The sequence below is a fragment of the Glycine max genome, chromosome 4 (genome assembly GCF_000004515.6).
Source record: "Glycine max cultivar Williams 82 chromosome 4, Glycine_max_v4.0, whole genome shotgun sequence".
Classification (NCBI taxonomy): Eukaryota; Viridiplantae; Streptophyta; class Magnoliopsida; order Fabales; family Fabaceae; genus Glycine; species Glycine max.
This window is the reverse complement of record NC_016091.4, coordinates 3426774-3447955: the sequence shown is the minus strand read 5'-3', so window position 1 is coordinate 3447955 and position 21182 is coordinate 3426774. Positions and strand designations below refer to the sequence as shown.

Here is a 21182-nt window from a genome sequence, read left to right as displayed (position 1 = left end):
TATTTTCTCTGCAGTCTCCCCAACGATTCACACCCAACTTTATTCTCCGCTCAAGCTTCGTTTACATTTGTTGAGATTTGAGACAACTCAACGTGCATTTAATAATTTGTTAAAAACACAATCTCCTCTGAAAACTCCTACCATATATATGATATATGATGCCCCCAAGGAAGTTGGAACTACAAGGCGCAAACATAATTAGAAATGAAACGTACCAGCTGTCTCTTGTTGCTCTTCACCTTACATGCACAACATGCTCTCTCTGTGATTCTTTTGCTCTTTATGATCTTACTTTGCTTCTCGCTGTGGCACGTTGAAGGCTCGAGGCCTTTACCGCATCAGCATTCACCTTATTCCTTGCCCTTCATCATGGCTCAAGCATACTCTGGTCCTAGTCGACGTGGAATGGGTCATAAACTAATTACTTAAAATTAATAAAGGTTTTACGCTCTTCAGATATATGAAGATTGTTTGTTCTCTGATGTCATTTGATTATTTCTTCATTTTGTTTTGCATCTTATCTTCTCGATTTATGTAAGTATATGGTTGTTAGTAAGTACATTGTCTTGATCAAGAACTTAATGAAAGCAACGTTTGTTTAATTAATCGGGATACTATAGTAGGAAATATGAATAGCAGGGATTTGTATGTCTGTGTCCTTTGGTAAGAGAGAATTGGGCAATGTCCATATTTTTTTATTTATAAAAATTGAATTTAAATACTAAATTACACACGTCATTTAATCAATCGAGTTATACTCTCTTCGAGTTACACTCTCTTGATAGCAATAGTGTCCATCTAAAATGTTAGATGCCAAGATAAAGTGCAAACTTAAAATTAGTCTATTTATGCCATGATCGGAGTAAAAGAAAATAAATGTGTTATGGGAACCTTGTTTGGCAGCACTTTACATGGTGCCAGGGTTAATCGTGTAGCTGTTGTTTAGAGGCCTTTTTGCCTCCATTAGAAAAAGAAAAAAGAAAAAAAACTCAAATCTCTAAATTTCATGTAACAAAATGTGAATTGTGTTTATTTTTTTCTTGATAACCATTAAATAAGTGGAAATTATAAAAGTTAAGAGAATCGGTACCGGTGCAAGACTAGGGTTCCATCCCAGTTAGTATGTTATGGTAGAAGGTCGCAAACCTACGTTTGAGGCAAACGGATGTTTGTAGAAGTATTATTATCCTGTTAGATTTGTATAGAACCGCGTGTATTGCATTTTCAACTTAAATTCAAACACACACTTATTGTACAATTTCCAATTTTAAAGATATTCATCTAGCTTGTTTACCAATATCCACTCCAATAAAACTACCAGAAAAAAGACTTTGTATTACAATTAACATATATAATATATTTGTTGACTTTTATCATAAATCTTAAAACTCATATAAATAATAATTTATAATTATATAATCGTATAAAATTTTATACCAGTGCATAATCTTTAAACATCTAATTATTGAAAAAAAAGGACACAATATCAACATGTAGTTTATTAATTAGACAAAAATTAATCAGTATTCTAAGGGTATTGATTTAAAAACTTTAAATAAAAATATTTTTATTAAAAGACGCAAAATTATGTTATCTATGATTATATTTATGTTCTCTTATAATTTTTATAATAAATATTTTTCTCAATCAATGTACATGATTGTTAGTATTATCTTCTTTTTTGTGTTATCAATAAATAAAAAGTATATTGAAATTATTATTTTTAATCTTAAATAAAATTTACCCCAAACATGTTACATGTATGACATGCTTGCAGCCTTATAAAGAAACTGATAATTATTCAAATGCGTGATTTTGTTTTTTTCAATAAATTCTTGTTTTAACTTAATGCATTGATTTTTTAATTTTTAAATTTAACTTAGTCTCTCTGTTTTCACCAAAAAAATAAATAAAATTAGTCTCTCTGTCACTCTTCATTCGCATAAAACCTTTAAATTCTTATGTTCCATTCAAATAATTAGATTTTTAAGATAGAAAAAGAAGAAAACAACTTAACAATGTTGTTTTAAAAAAATATATAGTGAGATATATTGTAGATTAACTTAAAAGAGGATCATTTCTTTTACGATGGAAATCGCTGGAAATTATTCAAGCTGATGAACAACATCAAAAGGGGATCATATGTAGTTCATTATTTCTTGAAGTAAAAAAACATTAATTAAATTCCTATTCTCTGAACTTTTTCAAAATTTAATTTTTAGTCTCTAAACAAAAGTTTGAACAGTCAAAGTTTCAAAACTTTTAAAAAATTTAATTTTTAGCCTCTATCCTGCTTTCAAGTTTCAACGAGCGTCGTTCCCTTTCCTAAATTTTGTTATAACAAAAAGAATGTTAAAATGTTACTTAAAAACTAATTTGATATTTTTTAATTAAAAGATATGGTTTCATTTTTTAAAATAAGTATAAGATAATAGATTGATACAATTGGAGGACAAAAGATAATTAAAGAGATAATTTATTTTTATTAAAAAATCAAATTAAAATTTTAAGATTAATACAAGTTAATTGAAAATTTCTTAAAATAATACATCTAATAAAATTACTAATGCATGTTATCTAAACCAGAGCTAAGCTTTGTATGACGGCAAGCACATTCCTACTAACGTGGAGTTGGTCCTAACCACTTAATTTGCTGTTCTATATGTAGTGCCCGAAATAGGTTGAGAGTGAAAGAGGTGAAGGCGTCAAAATTGCTCGAGTTCGACCAATAGGATTAGACCAAAAACTTTTGAATAAAAAATAGGCCACTTTAGATTAATCTAATTTTGTTCACCAACTTAACTAAATAAATGAATTCGCATTTTTTTTTATAATTCAATACGCTCTGGTTTAATTTTAACTGTATTTTGTATAAACAAATTAAGAATAACACCAAATAAGTCACAATAACTATAAGCTAAAATTTCGCCAATATATTAATCCTTCTCTCTATATATAAAAAATTAATTATAATAACTATCTTAAATAGGAGGTTTTTTAATTGTAATTCTTCAACTAAAGTCTTTTGAGAGCTTTTTTATTTATTTCAACGATAGCGTTCTTATATTATTTTTTTTCTTAACCGCATTATTTTCAATCTATCATCTTCAATATCTTTAATTGTACCTTGAATTTTAATATTTTTTAAATAAAATTATCAACAATTAAAGATAATATTATATCACAACATGAATCATCCGTTATAAATCTGAAATAAAATTTATATGTTAAAATGTATATATTTATTATAAAAATTATTTATAATATAATTTATATATTTAGAATCATTTATTTATTATAAATTTTCGTTATATAAAATAAGTATTTATTTTGTGCAATGCACAAGCTAAAATATTAGTAGGTATTATATTTAAGGTTTAAATGTAATTTTAGTTTTCTTATTTTGCTCAATCCTCAATTTTGGTCCCTTATTTTAAAATTAGGACATTTGGTTCTTCTGATTTAAAAATCTATGATTTTAATCTCATATTTCAAAATAGAAACATTTAGTCTTCCTATTTTATAGAATTTTCAATTTTAGTCAAATTCTTAATTTTGATTATGTTTTATTTCTTTTATTTTGATCAAGTGAAGTTTTAGATCTAATATATTCATTTAAGGTATTATAAAATATGATTAATTAATTATAACGTGAGAAATAAAAGAAATAAAATATAGATAAAATTAAAGATTTGACCAAAAGCGTATTTTTTAAAAAAAATATGGTATTAAATTATAAATTTTCTAAAATATAAGAATCAAATGTCTCTATTATAAAATATGAAGACTAAAATCCCAAATTTTTTAAAATAAAAGGACTAAATGTCTTAATTTTAAAATGAAATTACTAAAATTACAAATTGCATAAAAAAAAGGTACCAAAATTACATTTAAGCCTATATTTAACATATTTTTAAGTGACTTTTATAGTTGTCTTTACTTAATTATCAATTCTAATTTCATCTAGTAATAAGTTGTTAATCTGAGTGGAATTGTTAATCCCTTAAATAAGTTTGAACCTCATGTATGAAAAAAAAAAAGTTCACATTAAAGGTGATTAACCAATTTTTTTTATGACAATTAATTATTAATAAAGTCAATAGATATTTTACACATATAAACATGTTAACCCCAAAAAATAATCTTGGTCCACCTCTATTAAGAGAAATAAAACTGATAAGCTCAATCTCACTTATCTTTAACCTAGCAAAAAGAAATTTTGGGTTGGTTTGCAAAGTGGGTTAATTTGATAAGTAGTAAATTTTTTTAAAAATTATTTTAAAATGTCATCTATGAATTAATCTATCAAATAAATACTTGAAACACCCCTATACTAATAAATCCAAGACCACAATTAAGTCTTTGTGTGTCACAGTAAATACAATATAGTTTTTTTAAAACAAAGACAACCCAACGTGTCAAAAATGAGTTAGGTTAAGTTCAACTTAATTAGAAATTGGAAAGGCCGCCCTCAACTCACCCCCAATTTTACATGTTAAACAATTCAAGTTAATGTTTTGAAGTATTTTATCCTTTCCATATGGATTTTGCATTTGGAATGCTGAGGCTTCAAACGTGATCGAGAATGACCTTATCTTCATACCATGAACAAGTTGAATTAATTCCTTCGGTACTGAGCAAAATAATTATGGAAGCCAAATAAAATCAAACCTCCAAACTTTATTTTTTGGATTTTGTGTATAAAAGCTATCTTGCGGTGCTTTGAATTGGCCTCCGGTTTGAAGGTCAATTTCTTCAAGAGCATGCTAGTAGGGATTAGGGTGGATGAGTTATCCTTGGCTAGATTCGCTGGCGTCCTTAATTGTAAATGTGGACGGCTACCTTTTGTCTACTTAGGTATTCCTATACGGGCTAACCCTAGAAATGAGGTGATGTGGGAACCTGTAATAAGGAAATTGAAGAGCAAATTAGCTGTGTGGAAGCAAAAGTCGCCTTCCATTGGAGGGAGACTGACTCTCACTAATTCGGTACTTGCTTCATTGCCTTTATACTATGCATCTTTCTTTAAGATTCCACCTTGTGTGATTAAGAAGATTTTTAGGATACAAAGAGGGTTTCTTTGGGGTGGAGAGGAGGATGGGGGGAAGGTGGCTTGCGTGAAGTGGGATGATGTGTGTGTGGCCAAGGGAGATGGATGGCTTGGTATAAAAAATATAAAGACTTTTAATGTTGCACTTTTCGGCAAATGGAGGTGCAGGCCTGCTTTAAATCAAGATTGATTATTGTCTAAGGTACTTAGATCAAAATATCTATTTTCTTTCCCCTCTCTCGTTAAAAGAATGCCTAATGATGATTCATTGGGGTGAAGAGATTTTGGGGAGGTATATGGCCAAAATGGAGGTGGGGATGAACCTTCTAGGTTTGATAGAAACCTTTTGTGGGAGGTGGGCAATGGGAAAAAAGTAAGTTTTTTGGCATTCCAACCGTGTGGGGGAAGATTGCTTAGCAAAGAGGTTCCCACGGGTGTATCTTAATTCTACACAAAAAGATCTCGTGGTTGGGGAGATAGATGTTTGGGTGGATGGTGGGTGGGTTCGGAAGTTGGGATGGCGTAGGAACTGGTTCACATGGGAAGAACCAATAGTGGATGATCTCAACCAAATTCTGCAACGTGTCATGTTGTCCCAAGAACGAGAGGATAGGCTTATATGGAAGGCAGCATCATCTTGATGATCATTCACCGCCAATTCGCATTTGGAATCTCAAATTGCCTTATATGGTGGGTGTCTTTTTGTGGAGGGTACTTAAGCATAGGCTGTCATCTAAAGATAACTTGGTGAGACGACGCATTCTATCTCCAGGTATGGATTCATCTTGTACTTTATGTCAATCAGAGGATGAAGATATGTTGCACTTATTATTTAAATGTGATTTTGCTATGTGTGTTTGGGCAAATTGTTACCAATAGTTGGGGGTCCAATGGGTTATGTACTTGTGATCCGAGACAAAATTTCTTGCAGCACAATTGTTTTTGGTTGGGGAGAGGGGTCTCAAAAGCCTGGAAAGTCGTGTGGTATGCCATTGTTTGGTCCTTATGGCGCCACCATAATTGTATTATCTTCGATAATAAGCTGTTGGACTTTGATGGTGTGATGGAAGATATTAGATTCAAAGCTTAGGCTTGGCTCTCGGCCTAGTGGAAGGGTGCACAATTTTCCTTTTATGAATGGTATAGAGACCCTGGATACTGTCTGCGTATGTTGAGGAAGGGAGGGTTTAATACATAAAAACAATGGTCTTGAAGTGGAGCATGTAGGGGTTTCTGGGAATTGAATGTATATTTAATGTAGTTATCTTTTGCTGGGTTGATATTTATTGGGGCTGGTGTTGGCTATGACCAAGGTCTTGCTCTTATTTATTGGGGTCTTTGGAATGGACATATGTTGTAAGTTGGGGAAGGATTTTTGTAGCTCATTATGTATATTGTTGTTTGCTGATTAAAAAAAAATCCTTTCCAATATGATCTATTAGTGATAATTTTCTCCATATCTAAACCATAATGAGTTTCACTTTAGCATGTGAGATGCAAAGTTTGAACTCCATTGTGTGATAGCCAAATAACAATAAAAAATCATCTTTGATTTGTTAGTGATGATCTCCTCCATATCCTTAACCAACCATGTAAACACCATCATCAATATCCATAGTTCTAAAACCACCTCTTAGTCACCAAACTTTTGATAACTTTTCCTTCATAGCATATTATATCCAATGTTTTCCTTAAAAGGTTGATAACAATAACATCATGTCTTGGATAGCGCAATAATGTCATGGAATGTGAGCAAACGATTGTCATTTACATATTCTATTCAAACAAAATTTCCTGTTTGCAATACACCATGGTTCAAGTCTAGCCCGGCTTAAAAGGCTTTTCTGTTATCACATGCGAGTCGGATTCTAAATTTTTAATTCACATGGTTGTTAACGGAGTTAAGGATACCCACCTATTGTTCCCTCTGGTTGACAAAATTTGTAGCTTCATTAATCACTCATGGTCTTTGAAGTTCCAACATGCGTTTAGAGAGGCCAACCACTGCGCTGATTGAGTAGCTAAAACTGGTAACAAAGAAGGCTTTCCATTTTAGAACTTGTCGTCTTGCACTAAACATATATAGCCAACTATCATCAAGTGTAGAGCTAGATGGATATCAAGCAATATCCATTAGTTGTACGGTGGCTAACTATATGTAAGCAACCATCAAAGGATCATGGATAATATTTGTTTTTCTGTTTTCGAGAAGCATGCGGATGAAAAGGAAAAGCATCCAAACCGGGTTTTGTGGTTTTTGGATGCTTCACTAGCCGTTCTCTGCATAATGAAAACAAAGAAATTTAAGTGTGCTAACGTAGTAATTAGTTAATTATTCACAGAGTTATCCAGTTACTTTCACTGGGCATTATAATCATTTCAAAGCGTAAACAAACAAGTCCCAAATGGATGAATTGCTTATATATATTGACATTTAATAATAGCCAACTATCTTCTTTGTTGTCCCTAGGGTGTGAAATCGGAAGAAGTTCATTCAAACCCTTTTTAGTTTATTTTAATATAGCATTATTTTTATTTTTCTGTTGTTTGTAACCTATTTGTTGAAAGGATTGTTAGACACGTGAAGGGCTCAACATAAATTTTATATTTAGATAGTTTTTACATCTTTTAATCATGTGGGTCTTGTTCTTTGTAACTATCATTTACCAATCACGTCTTTTATTTTGTCAGGAGGATATTTTGAGATTAAAAGAGGTTACCCGCATGCAAAATTTAGTAAGATAAACAAATTTTGATTTTCCAATGGGTTGTTGCTATGCTTTTTAATGTTTTTTGGTCCTTAGTGGTATCGATGGCTTAATTTGAGCTATTTGAAACTGCAGCTATAAGTTATAAAGGGTGGTATGAGTGACTCAACAGAAAGTACCCAAAATGATAAAGAAGTCAGAGAAAGTAATTAACTCTTACTGTCAAGCCACAAAGTAAGTTTTTGTCCTGCTTTCATGCATCATTTTGATAATTTGAAGTGACTTTCTTAATTGTTTGCGAGAATTCACACTGTGGGAAAGGATGTTGATGTTGCTGTGGTAATTAGCTTGTTCACATGAAGGTGTGTTCCCTTTAGCGTAGCCTACTAGCCACATTTATTTTACTAAATACCGGTGTCATGTATTAATGGAAAAAAAACTCCTTTAAAATTAGTTTGTCTCTAAAGCAAGCAAGTTTTTTTTGTGTCCTAACTTTGTAACTAATCAATTCTAGCCATCAATTTGGGGATGAAATATATCTAACAATTAATGCCTACCTTGCTTCTACAATGTGTGTGAGTTTTTTTTGTTTTTTTATCCAGAAATGAAGAAAATGAAACTTGGCTATATCTATAATAATTAATGCCTACCTTGACTATGTCCTTTACATTTTTAAGTATTAATAAGTATACAATTCTCTCTCTAGAAGTAGAAAACAAGTTCACTTGTATTGTACACTTCTCTTAGTTCTTTTGCATTTATAAATATTTTAATTAATAGTTTTCTTTTGCTATTTCAGGCAACTAATGTGTCGAGTGAGCTTAGTTGATTTATCATTGAATGCAAGAGGATCATGTTTTTTTTGGAAGGCAACATTTGATGTTCTTTTTAAAATTAGTTTGAATTTTAAGTGTTTGGGTTATTGAAGATTAGTGGTGGTTTTGTATATGTTTACTATTTAGAACGGTTGTTAAGACTGAATTTTGTATATTGAAGATTCAAATTTTTAGTGTAATTGTTTTATGCAAATTATGGCAATTAAAATTGTCATATTTTATAGCATTTATTTTTATTTTTATTGCATGTAAACAATATTAATAGTTTTTATTAATATCTTTTGTATATAATATTTGTATAATTAGTATGATTATTAAATTTATATAAAAAATATTAATTATAGAAGTTTTGATACATATATTTGCCGCTAATTACAGATAGATAATAATTGTTGCGGTGATTATCAACGGAAATATCCGTCAGTAATCTAATTGATAATTATCGACGGATTATCCATCTATAAATACGATGGAGATATCAGTTGGTAATTACCAATGGAGATTGAAACATCCATCAATAACAACTAGCTAGTGAATAATAATTTCACGGCAATTACTTACGAATTTTTTTCAAATGTGTTATTACCGACGGGAAACAATTGTCCCTCGGAAATTAAGATTTACTAATAAATTTTGGCCATCGGCAATTAATCTTTTTCTTGTAGTGACTTTGTCTCGGAAGAAGACAATTGTTGTAATTACATTATGGTAGTTCTCGAGTTAGAGACAATGGTTGTTACGAATACGACAATATAATTGTTGATCATTTTAAAGTTATAACTGTTGGCCATTCTATTATTATTAATTATTTGAAAAGCCACATATAAGGGTCTATACTTTTTACTATTTTTTCATACTCTAAACTATTTAAAATATTCTTTATCTTAATTGTCATGAAACTTCAATTAATTATTTGAAAAGCAACACATAAGTAATTTAACAAATCATATTATTTATGATATAAATCATAGTTTAACAAATCAAATTTCAAACTCTACACTGCTAATAATTTGTGATAGTCTGCAACAATTAATCTACCTCCACGGTGATTTTTTAACCTCTTAAAATCCTCAATACACTCATTAACAATTTAAAAAGACAACAGGAGAAGTATAATTATTACACACAGTTGGGTTTGATATACCCAGGAACTATAAATATTCCTCATAAATGTCATGAGGAAAAAGAAGAAGTGCCTGTAATGAATGACAAGGAAAAATCCGTTATTCGTGGACGGTTTTTAAGTAGACTTGTGGCATGGTTATGAAGCAAAGCAAATTGTTTATTTATTACTACCATTACTGGGATGACGTTTGAGGAAATGAGATAAAACACAGCGTAACGCCCCCTGGTGAATCGAGACCGTGGAAATTAATAAGTAGAGAGAAAAAAAAAGTTGCAAAATCCACAGTACCCACCCACCCACGGACCCCTTCCATTCAATTGATTGATTCCCCGGTAGTAAGAATGAAGAGAAGGCGAATAGGAACATGAAGAGAAGGCCAAAGAATCGAAACGCATTCATTTCTCTCTTTGTCGTCTTCGAAAACCATCAAAAGCAGGTGCACCACCCTAACCTTAACCTTTACTTCACCTGCCCCATTACCCATCATCCATCCTTGCTTTCCCACTAACCCTCCCATTTCCGTTACCGTTATCCTCTCCTCTTTCTCTCTCTCTCAACCTCTTATTTATTTATTAACCCTTTATTCCACCCCTTTCCTCTCGCTTCACCAAGTACCTAACTTTCTGCCACCGCCAGACCCAAACGGCAAAAGGGTGCTTTGATTCGCATTCTGTGATCTCAACGTCGCATTCTTTTATCTCAACGATGAAGCGTCCACTGTCACCATCAGCGAGCGGCGTGAACGTTGAGGACAGGAAGATGAAGAAGAAGGCGAAGGCGGTGGAAAATGAGGACGATAACGGGGAGCGCGTGGAGGGGCTGGCGCATTTCGACGACAACCTTCTGTTCGAGGTCTTGAAACACGTGGACGCGCGGACCCTGGCGATGTCGGGGTGCGTGAACAAGCAGTGGCACAAGACGGCGCAGGACGAGAGACTCTGGGAACTGATCTGCACAAAGCAGTGGGCAAACACTGGCTGCGGGGAGCAACAGCTAAGATCCGTGGTCCTCGCGCTCGGTGGCTTCCGTCGCCTCCACGCGCTTTACCTCTTCCCTCTCTCAAAGCCTCAACAAACACCATCTTCTTCATCTTCATCGACCTCGTCCTCTTCCTCCTCGGCCTGGGGCCCCACCATACCCCAGGTGATTCGATCGAAGCCGCTACGTTTGGGGAAAGACGAGGTTCACCTCTCTCTTTCGCTCCTCTCCATTCGCTACTACGAGAAGATGAATTTCAATAACAGAACCACCAGATGATTGATTGCTCTGCTCATTCTTCCATAATCCATCCACCATCCGCGTGTTGCTTCTTTTTTTATTACTATTAATTAAACCTAATCTCGGATTTGGACTTCTTTTTTTTTTTTTAATTTGTGCGATTTTTAGATTTCAGTTGCCAGATCTGCTTTTTATTCAGGCAATTAGTCTATAAGCTGGATGTGTTCTGTAACTTGTATGTACTTTGATTTGATAAATATATAACAATATATATGAATATTGGGATCTAATGATGTTTTAAATTGCTTTGAAGAATAGATTAGGGTTTGGATCTGAGGGGATTAGAGAGTGTAAGGTACGGATAAAGAAAATTGGTGTGGTGTGGTGTGGTAGGGAGAATTGGCGAAAGGAGTGATTGGCGGTGCGGGGAGTGTTTTTTTTTTTTTTCCGAAAGTGAACAAGGAGACAGAGGCTGAGGTTATATTGTTGTGTAATAAATGTCTGGTACTGCCGATGTTTTCTGGCTCTTACTTCAGCCCAATGGGTAAAGGACACACGAATGAGTTTGGGACTTCCATTGGCTCTGCAAAAGCCAAATTTTTTCTTGAGCCACGATATTTGTCGGCTACGGGAATCCATATTATTTGTTTCGTGCACTGTATCATTTTTTATGTTGTAGTATTAGATAGATAGATCAGTGAACACAGACTCACTCTCTTGGACCAATATAATGTTTTTTTCTCCTCCAGTTTTAGTAATTGTTCTTTTCGTTCATTTTTTTCTTTCTTGATAGGAGGAAAAGCATAGTATGAAATTACACTATTAACATAAAGTCTGGCCATAAACTTAATTAAGATTGGGAAAGTCAAGAATCTAAATGATGAAAACCGGTTTTCTCGGAGGAGTGCGAAAAATTAGTCAACCAGTTAATAATAGTAACAGATACATGTTGCTTTCTCACTAGGCATGCATGAGCAAGAGCAACACAAGCATTTCGTGTCTTAGTACAAGTTTACAAATATTTTCCTTCATGATAGTTGATTGGATTAGAAGAAATGAAGAATTAGCCTCGTCTCAAATGGCTGGAATGTCTCCATCACAGGTAATCCGTCAAGCAGTAAGAATGACCTCACACCGTAGGCTGTGTTTGGTTTTCCACTGAGAAAGATGAAGAAAAAAAATGTGAAAGACGGAAAGGAAAATTTATTTCATGTTGGGTCAAACACCGTTAAGATTCTATTCTAGCGAAAAACCAACCACGCGCTTAGCAATTAAAAGTTGAAACACTGGATCAACAAAAAGGTTACACACTGGCGCTCTATCAACCATCCAGCAAAGGTGTCACGTTAGATACTTCCACAAGCATTATCCAAATAAATAAATAAAAATACTTCCAAATGCAGCCTCAAGGTCACCCAACACCCTGGTTTAAGAATAATCCTGTTTGCATTGTGTGATTATTTTATTAATCCAAAAAAAAAATTACACATAAAAGAAATTGAATATACTTTTTCTTTGTTAAATATTTTTTTTCACATGTGAACGTATTGATAAGTTAGGTGTCAGTGTTCACGGATAATTTTTCTAATGAAAAATTTAAGCTTAATTAAAGGTTGCAATTAAATGCTCCCGTGACTCATTTTAGGCATAACGGGACGGGTTGGGAGTGAGTGACTATCCCATCACCGTTCCCGCACGGGTTTGGGTTTATATAATTTAAATGGAAGAACAAAATTAATTGAGCCTTTTTACATGATTCCATTAATAATTGACAAAGATTAAAAAATTTATTAATTGAGTTTCTAACATTAAATCTGTTCCATGTTATATAAAATTTGCAAAATTATACCTTACATTAGTGAGATATACTACTAATAAGTTGATATGTATTAATATAAACAGTACTACTAATAAATTAACATTAATAGATTCAAATTAGTTTATAATAATATATATCAAGGTATATTTATTAACATCCATTATATATATATATATATATATATATATATATATATATATATATATATATATATATATTATTAATATTAAATACTAATAAGTATATTTAAATCTTATTAAATACTAGTAAAATAATAAATACATAAGAAAGTATTAAATATTAATTTAAATAGTGTATGGACTAAAAATGATTAAAATGATAGGTGTAGAGACTAAAATAGATTAAAATGATATGTATAAGAATTAAATTTAGATGTTTTTGAGTTAAGAAATAAAATAATTTTTTTTATAACCAGTAATTCACTCTAAGTAAAAATTAATAGAAATGTGAGCATTGTGATTCTTATCTTTCTTTGTTCCTTAAATTTTTATATAAGATGAAGAAATTGATAATAATTAATTTATATATAATATTTCTTTTAAAAGGAAATTGAAATTAGAGAGGAATATATATATATATATATATATATATATATATATATATATATATATATATATATATATATATATATATTTGTAAAACCGTTATATTTTATAGCTTAGAAATAATGATCAATTCTTTGAAATATTAAAATGTACTTAACGGCTGATCTCAAGAAAATTGATCGACTAGTATAAATTTATTATAGTTTAATTATTAATTTTAAATTTGAATCCTAAGTAGGCAAATTAGTTAAATATTAGAAGAAAATTTTTATTATCTATAATGATTCTATAAGATTTAAACATGATTATTTCCTCTAAAAGATATTTATGATTTAACCAAATTCATTTAAAGAATAATATTTTCTCAATATTTTTTTTTCTGCACGTAAAAATTTGGAAATTAAACTTATGTTTAAGGTTTACCAACGGCGTCAAACCATTGCCATCTATGTTAGCAAGATTCAGGGACGGACGGACGTTCACTTGTGGGCCCCCCTGACTTTTGTTAAGCAAAATTATATATATATATATATATATATATATATATATATATATATATATTAAATAATTATAATTAAATCAATAATTAAGACATTGTAGCTGTGAAGGTGCAATACGATCTATTAGCCAGAAGAAGAATTGTCTCTGCTGTGTCCGTCAAACCCATGAAATAATAATTTTATATTTCATAATAATTACTGTCAATATTATTTTATACTAGTAATATTTAAATTAAATAAGTATTATAAATTATAATTATTCTAAAACTTGAATGTAATGCAGTTAAAAATACAAAATGACGAGTCGTGCAAGTAAAATCTCCCTTTTCTAATTTGTATAAGTATTGAAATTTGAAAGTGATGTGTTATGTCCTTTTTACCATGTTAAATCATAAATGTAATTTGTTCTAATTATACTATTAGTTGAACTTTTAATACATTAAGTTATTGTGATAACATAAATCCTCATGTTCAAACATATATAACAAAGTTCAAAGTTAAAATAAATTTGGTTTTTTCTTTTAATTTTTTATGTAAGTCTTATTAACGATTTCCACAAATCTTCATTATTGTTTTTAATATAAGAAAACCCTCCTCAAACATGTGTTTTTGTTGTTGAATTATATTTGAAAGGACATAAGGATTTCATTTTGTTTTTCCAATTTTGTTGTTGTCATTTTTGTTTAACTCTTAATTTGAAGATTTTTTTGTGACCTATGATTAAATGGAAGTATTTTTTTGGGTACATATTAAATGACAGAATAAATTAATTTAAATTAAACTCTTATCAAATCAATGTTAACAGCGGTAAAATATTGAATTATTTCCATTAAGATAAAGTGGGTGGTACCCCTAGTTGACCGAAATAGAGAAGAAAATAAGAGGGTGAGAAAACATACATACATACATCTTGGTTGGTTTTGGGTTTAAGGAGGGGAAATTGATTCTTGTTCTTTGGGAAGGATAAGGAATCAATCTGATCGCTGGAAGAGAGGAAGTAGTAATGGAAATGGGGATTTCCAAGACAACAACAAGCACTGAGGTTACCGACGACAATTCCAATAGCAGCAGCACCACTCATACTCAAACTCGCAACCATATCTCCTTTGCTGCTCCCTACGCCGTAGGAGAAAAGGTCTTAACCAATCATTCTGATTGTCTTTACGAAGCCAAGGTAGTACAATATTACAATCTCTCTCTCTCTCTCTCTCTCTCTTTATTCTTTTACCCCAAATTCCAAAATTACTTTATACTCTCTAGTTCTTGAAACCGAAATATTTGTCTTGTTTATAAGGTGAGGCAAGTTGAATACCGCAACACTAAAGGATGGCAATTCCTCGTTCACTATCTTGTAAGCATCTTATAACATTTCTCTCCTTTTTTCATAAGCGATTCCGTTACCTGCTGCTGCTGCTGCCTTCTCATTTTCTCAATTCATTTTTTTTTCAGGGTTGGAAGAAGAGGTGAGTGAGCGTATTATTATTATTATTCGACGTTCTGTTAAGAACTACGGGCTTAGTTTGCAAGCCTTCTGTGTTTTCCCGCAGATGGGATGAATGGCTTGACCTGGATCGTTTGATGAAACACACCGAGGAAAATATGCGCAAAAAACATGACCTTGACGAGAAGCTTGGCAATGATAAGAATGCAAAAGTCCCGCGTGGTTCTCTGGCGAAGTCCAAGCCTACTAACGGTCAGATATTTCTTTTCTGCACTTTTAATTACTTCAATCCCAATGACCACACTCTATGGTAGTGAATGTTGGATTTCAAAGGAACAAGAGAAAATGGTGAGAGAGGCAGAAATGAGAATGTTAAAATGGATATGTTGCCACACAAAATAAGACAGGATACGAAATGACTGTATATAAGGAGAGATTGATGTAGCACTAGTTGAGGAAAAGTTGAAAGAAAATCGGTCAAAGTGGTTTGGACACGTTGAAAGAAGACCACAAGAGGCATCAGTGAGAAGCATAAATTGTATGTTTTGTAGTCCTATGAAGAGGTTGTCACAAGGGATCTCATGGTAAATAATTTATCTGAGTGATAGTCATAGTCGACACTTGAGGAAATTGTAAATATATATTGGGGCAAATGATAGAAAATCCTTGTGCTTAGTTGGATCCCCCCACAGAACATAGATATAACCGTGTGCAATGCCTTGCATCTGACCTTGTACAATGCGTTGCATTTGTGCTAAGTTCTTCTCTTTACTTGAACGTTGGCAGCCATTTGGCCAAGAGGATATACAGTCAAATACTCAATGCATTTCTTGTTTTAATTTAGTTATTCTCGTAACATATGTTGTAAATTAAAAGGACTTTATGGTTTATTACCAAATGCAAATATGTAAAAACCAACTTTTACTTCAGTCTTTGTTCTGAGTATTTATCTGAGATGTTATGGGGAAAAATGAAATGCAGTTTCAAGAGGCAGGAAACGAAGGAATGAATCTGTCATCAAGGTACTCTCTCATTTTAAGTTTCAATTTATACAAGGCACTTGTCATATATCCACTTTTCTTTAAAGTTCATGGAATTCTTCTGCATCAATATAACTGTTAGTCAAATTAGTTGGACAATTCCAGTGTAAATGTTGAAAACTTTTCACTGATGTTTTGTCCCTTGGGTAAGAGGATGGTTCTTCACAGTTCATTTTCGGCCTATAGAGTGTAAATTTAGTTGATTTTATTGCTTGATTATTTGTAGGGAAAACCTGCAGTTGATCCTGACAAGCTTGTTAACATTCAAATTCCTCCAACACTAAAGAAACAATTAGTTGATGATTGTGAGTTTATTACCCATCTCGGCAAGGTAGCGATATAATCTTCAATATATTAATTTAATTTACGAAGATTACTCAATGCCTTATTTTCTTTAGGAGCAAGTTGATATTCCAGATGTAGCTTGCTAATTGTTACAGAACACAGTTTTACTTCCAAAAAGTCATTTTCAAGTTGAATTTATGTTTTGTCCTCTGCAGCTTGTTAAACTCCCTCGTACTCCTAATGTGAAAGGCATATTGAAAAATTATTTTGATTACAGATTGAAGAAATGTGGCTCGTAAGTTTATGCTGACTCACTCCTCCATTTTTTAAGCTTGATGTTTAAATGTTTTTTCTATATTGGGAATTGAAGTGTGATCAAATTATTTCAAAGTTAAGCAGTTTGAACAGAGACCTGGAGTCAGCAATTATTTTAAACTGAAGTTATTATTATTTTTATTTAGAGTAAACCTCTGCCTCAAAATCTTTTCACAGGTCATTTACACTTCTTTTCAACTTTTTGGAATATTAATTTATTTTTCTGGGCGATCAATGCCACATCCCGAGTAGAAAGTTTCAATTTGATTAGTCTGTCTAGAATCTACTTCTTAAGCTTTGTCATTATTCAGCATCTTGAATTCTTCACCACTCCTGCGGCTCTGTTTTTGGTGTAGTACAGTCTTTATATTTTTTACTCATGGTGCTTACTGTTACAATTTAATACTGCATTTGATATAGGGTGGGTGATTCAGTTGAAGAAATTATGAAAGGATTGTCTTGTTACTTCGACAAAGCACTGCCAGTGATGCTTTTGTACAAGAACGAGCGCCAACAGTACCAAGAGGCTTGTCCAGCCAATGTCTTTCCTTCTGCTATATATGGTGCTGAGCATTTGTTACGTCTCTTTGGTATGCTCGTTTGTCTGCCACAAGACGAGCTTATTATATGATGGGTTTCAAGTTCAACTTTTAGTTAGTTTGTCATGACTCTCGACTCATTGTTGCATCAAGTTGTAATAGAAATACAGATGGTAGTGCAGTTATTCCTCCCTGAGTGGACAGCAAAATGCTGGCCCTTTGGGTTCAGGCTTGCATGAGTTTATTGCTATAAGCTCATGGTTTTGTCAAAGTCTTTTTTCGGTAGAGCTTTATTATTATGTTTTCCAATACTTTGGGATTCTAATTACCGGTGCCTTTTTCTTTTTTCTGGATTTGAAATTTGAAGTTAAGCTGCCCGAGTTACTGTTTCATGCTAGTGTTGAAGAGGAGACATTGATGGAACTTCAAGCACACTTAATTGACTTTCTCAGGTTTCAATGTTTTCCTCCAGGTTTTATGTTAAAAATAGTCATTGGTGATGAATTTAATTGGGAGAAATAATTTTGTTGACAATTGGAATTTTACATACAAACTTTGATGCATAACTATCCATTTCATGGTGCAGGTTCTTGCAAAAAAACCAGAGCACATTCTTCCTTTCTACTTATCATGTTGCAGAAGGTATTGAGAACAGCACCAACAAACAAGGTGACTAGGCTTGTGAACAACAATTGATTTTGCTTTGTACATAGTTTCACAGAGCTGGTGCGGGTATAGAATGCTTGTCACAATTGCAGTTTACTTTTTTCATCAAAATGATGTGAAATCAGATTTGGTAAGTGTAAAACTTAGTTTTGGGAACTCGGTGTTTTCAGGGTACAGGGAGTGTAACTTCTATGGAAGGAAAATGCTAACTGACCCTCAATTTTAAACAACAGTTGGTTTTCTGAAATCTTAGATTTAATATGTTTTTCACAGTCTCCTTGACCTTTACACTTGATGATGATTGAAGAATCAAGAATGCTTCTTTTTAATCTTTTTTAGTCATTAGGATTGCTATGTACTCAATTAATTTGGAGTTTGGACCTTTTGGTTTGGATCTTCACTGTTATTGAACTATTGGAAATGCCAAATTTGCTTTCAGAATTCTTTTGGATGATATTAGGATGGAAATGTCAAGTGATTGCTTGGTTTAATTAGTTCTAACTCTAATGAAGTTTTGATAGAATATGGAGCTTTTTTCTTCTATCACTTTAGGTTTATTGTGCATAATTTTAGACAAAATACCTATATTAAAGGTGCACTAATAGTTACAATGATTTTTTGCAGTGTGTTTGCCTTGTTAAGCCTGCATATGTTTATGTATGGACGCAACCTGTTCATGTGGAAGAACTCAAGAATCAATTACATATGCTTCTAAGGGCTGCAAACTTTTTTCCTAGCCAAATTGATGTCATTCCTGGAGTTCTGCTTCTGGTTAGTCTAGTGACTATCACTTTTCCTGGTTATTTATAAGATAAACTAGCTTAGTTTGCTTTAAACTTGGGAAAGTAATTTGTAAACACGATACTGATTATGAAATTCCATTTTCAGTTTTTCATAATGCCTGCTCATTTGCCCATTTCTTTTGCTTTTGCAGTAAAAGTATTTGTTCATGCCCATGTTTTATTGTCTCTGATTTCTTTCCTCTTTCTTATTTAGATTTTTTGCTTCATTAATTAAGTTTTAAAATCCAATTTGAAAACCATTTAAAAAAATAAATTGAAAACCAATTCAAAATCAATTCAGCTCTGAAAACAGTTTTAAACTAGTTTGAAACCAGTTCAGAACTGATTCGACTTTGAAAATAATTATAAACGGGATCAAAACCAGCTCAATTTAGAACCAGATCGGTTTCGAACCAAATCGCAAACGAGTTCGCAGATTTGGATTAAAAACCGAATTGGTTAAATCAGTTTGGAAACCAGTTCGGTTCGATTTTTTTCCGAACCAGTTTTTGCACAGACCTAGTTCCTAACTTCCTACCACGGTCTCTTGCATGTTAAATTTTATGCTGACAAATTAGATAAATGTGAATGGTGTGATAGTTGTAAAAAGACTTTGACTCTAATGTTCGACTTAGCATGGGTTTTGTAAGTATAAAAGGATATGAGATTGGAAGATCATATGTGAGAGTGTACTCTCTTTTATAGTGATTTGTTGTTAAAGATTGGATGATCATATCTAAGGATGCACTCTCTTATATACAGAACATTAATTTTGAATGCTCGAGTTTAATTTTCTGCAATGCACTTTTCCTTACCTTTTTCTCGATCATTGTCAAGGGCAAAAAAAGAGGGTTCATTTCTCATCCAAAATTTGAGGGTTTACTATTAGCCGGGCAAGTTTAGGGGTCACATGGCTCGTGGTGTAACGATGTAGGGGTGGTCAAAGAGAGCGTTGGTGGTGGTGGCGGATTAGGGATATTGAGTGAAAGCGACATTTTTGGAGGTTTTTTTTTTTTTTTTTTTCTTGAAAAGGCTTCGGAGATGTCCTTTTTTCTTCAAAGACAATTCCATCACAGAACAGAAAAGGCAAACACTCACTCAATCTTTATAAAATCATCATTTACTTCTCTTGAAATCCTACACCCAAACAAACAGTCTCAACTCGCTGCAATGCAGACACTCTTCACTTTTTCCTCTATTCTTTTTTGAAACCGTTGGCTCGTTTCGATTTGATTTCTGTTACACTCAACAAAGTATCACAAATAATAGAAAGTCAGATTTTTAATTGGACAACAATATAAGTGTACAATCTCTTTTTTGTATTCTTATTTCATTTTATTTTGTTTACATGATGTTTGATTTAAGGAAAATGAATGGGAGGAAAGGGGAAGGGGGGGATTCCGTTGAACTTTTCATGTTTGTTCCAAATTTTGCTCCTCTCCCATATTGGAGGCACTTGGAGGAGATGGATGAATTTAAAATATTTCGAAGTGTATTGACTAAGATAAAACTCTACTCGTGTTTTAAAATTTAAAATATAAAAGTAAATTTTTAAAATTTCTCTCCTACATGAACCAAATAACAAAAAGAGTTGTTTCTTCTTCTCTCCATTAAACTTCCTTGTCCCTTTCTCTTAACCAAATAAGATATCTAATTAAAAAAAAATTCTTTCTTCTTTTTTCCTCCCCTCTCCTTCATTAAGTGTGTTTGATTGTATAAAAGAGAAAAATGAGAAAACATATTTGAATTAAAATAAAGAGAAAAAAAATATGAAAACATATTTTTTGAAAATTTCCTTTAATAATAATTTCCTCTCTCCAACCAAACCTTCCCTAAAATCCCTCCTTCTTCCCTCCTTTTAACCAAATAATCCATTAATGCTGATGACAACCATGGGTAAAGTAATACGATGGTCAGTAGTCACATCACCAGATGCCAGGCCTCCTCCTTCCTCATGTAACCTTCATTAATTTGCATCATTATTAATGCAATAATTCACTATATTTTTATAAATTCCCTTGTTGCGATTAAGTTATGATTATATTTATGCCAATACAAGATAATATATATTTACCAAATCAAGACGTTATGAGAATATTCAAGAATACTAGAATTCCTTAATCGTTGACTTGAAAAGAGGGTAGTGGTATTATGAGAAAAATAATAAAGCGTTAAACATCATGATATTTTTTTTATGCGTGATCCAATTCAGTTCGTATAAGATTGTCCTGGTTATAAATTTTTAATTGATAAAATCAGACTTGGATTACATACTTTTTATTAGTGGCGAG

At 32.3% G+C, this 21182-nt stretch overlaps 2 protein-coding genes and 1 long non-coding RNA gene across 3 annotated transcripts; all 3 read left to right on the top strand.

The window, feature by feature from the left end:
• Positions 1-4643: 4643 nt before the first annotated feature.
• LOC102660555 (uncharacterized) lies at positions 4644-8756 on the top strand. The gene is made up of 4 exons (XR_413779.4): positions 4644-5822; positions 7742-7786; positions 7894-8120; positions 8558-8756. It is a non-coding gene; the product is annotated as an uncharacterized lncRNA (long non-coding RNA).
• A 1565-nt stretch (positions 8757-10321) lies between these two features.
• Positions 10322-11228, top strand: LOC100527591 (F-box family protein). Its single transcript, NM_001251442.2, has one exon. The coding sequence runs from the start codon at positions 10426-10428 to the stop codon at positions 10975-10977; it is 552 nt and encodes a 183-aa protein (NP_001238371.1). The 5' UTR covers positions 10322-10425; the 3' UTR covers positions 10978-11228.
• Positions 11229-14640: 3412 nt separating this feature from the next.
• LOC100777259 (protein MRG2) lies at positions 14641-19007 on the top strand. The gene is made up of 11 exons (XM_003523934.5): positions 14641-14997; positions 15118-15174; positions 15273-15286; positions 15371-15516; positions 16246-16286; positions 16531-16635; positions 16805-16884; positions 17325-17494; positions 17811-17895; positions 18030-18112; positions 18734-19007. The coding sequence occupies exons 1-11, from the start codon at positions 14827-14829 to the stop codon at positions 18748-18750; spliced, it is 969 nt and encodes a 322-aa protein (XP_003523982.1). The 5' UTR covers positions 14641-14826; the 3' UTR covers positions 18751-19007.
• Positions 19008-21182: the final 2175 nt, after the last annotated feature.

Bases quoted from the DNA above. Each gene is read 5' to 3' on its own strand.
- LOC100527591 (NM_001251442.2), top strand. From the start codon at position 10,426: ATGAAGCGTCCACTGTCACCATCAGCGAGCGGCGTGAACGTTGAGGAC.
- LOC100777259 (XM_003523934.5), top strand. From the start codon at position 14,827: ATGGAAATGGGGATTTCCAAGACAACAACAAGCACTGAGGTTACCGAC. The intron at 15,517-16,245 runs GTCAGATATTTC...AATGAAATGCAG, and splicing joins GAAGTCCAAGCCTACTAACG to TTTCAAGAGGCAGGAAACGA. The intron at 17,896-18,029 runs GTTTCAATGTTT...TTCATGGTGCAG, and splicing joins CACTTAATTGACTTTCTCAG to GTTCTTGCAAAAAAACCAGA.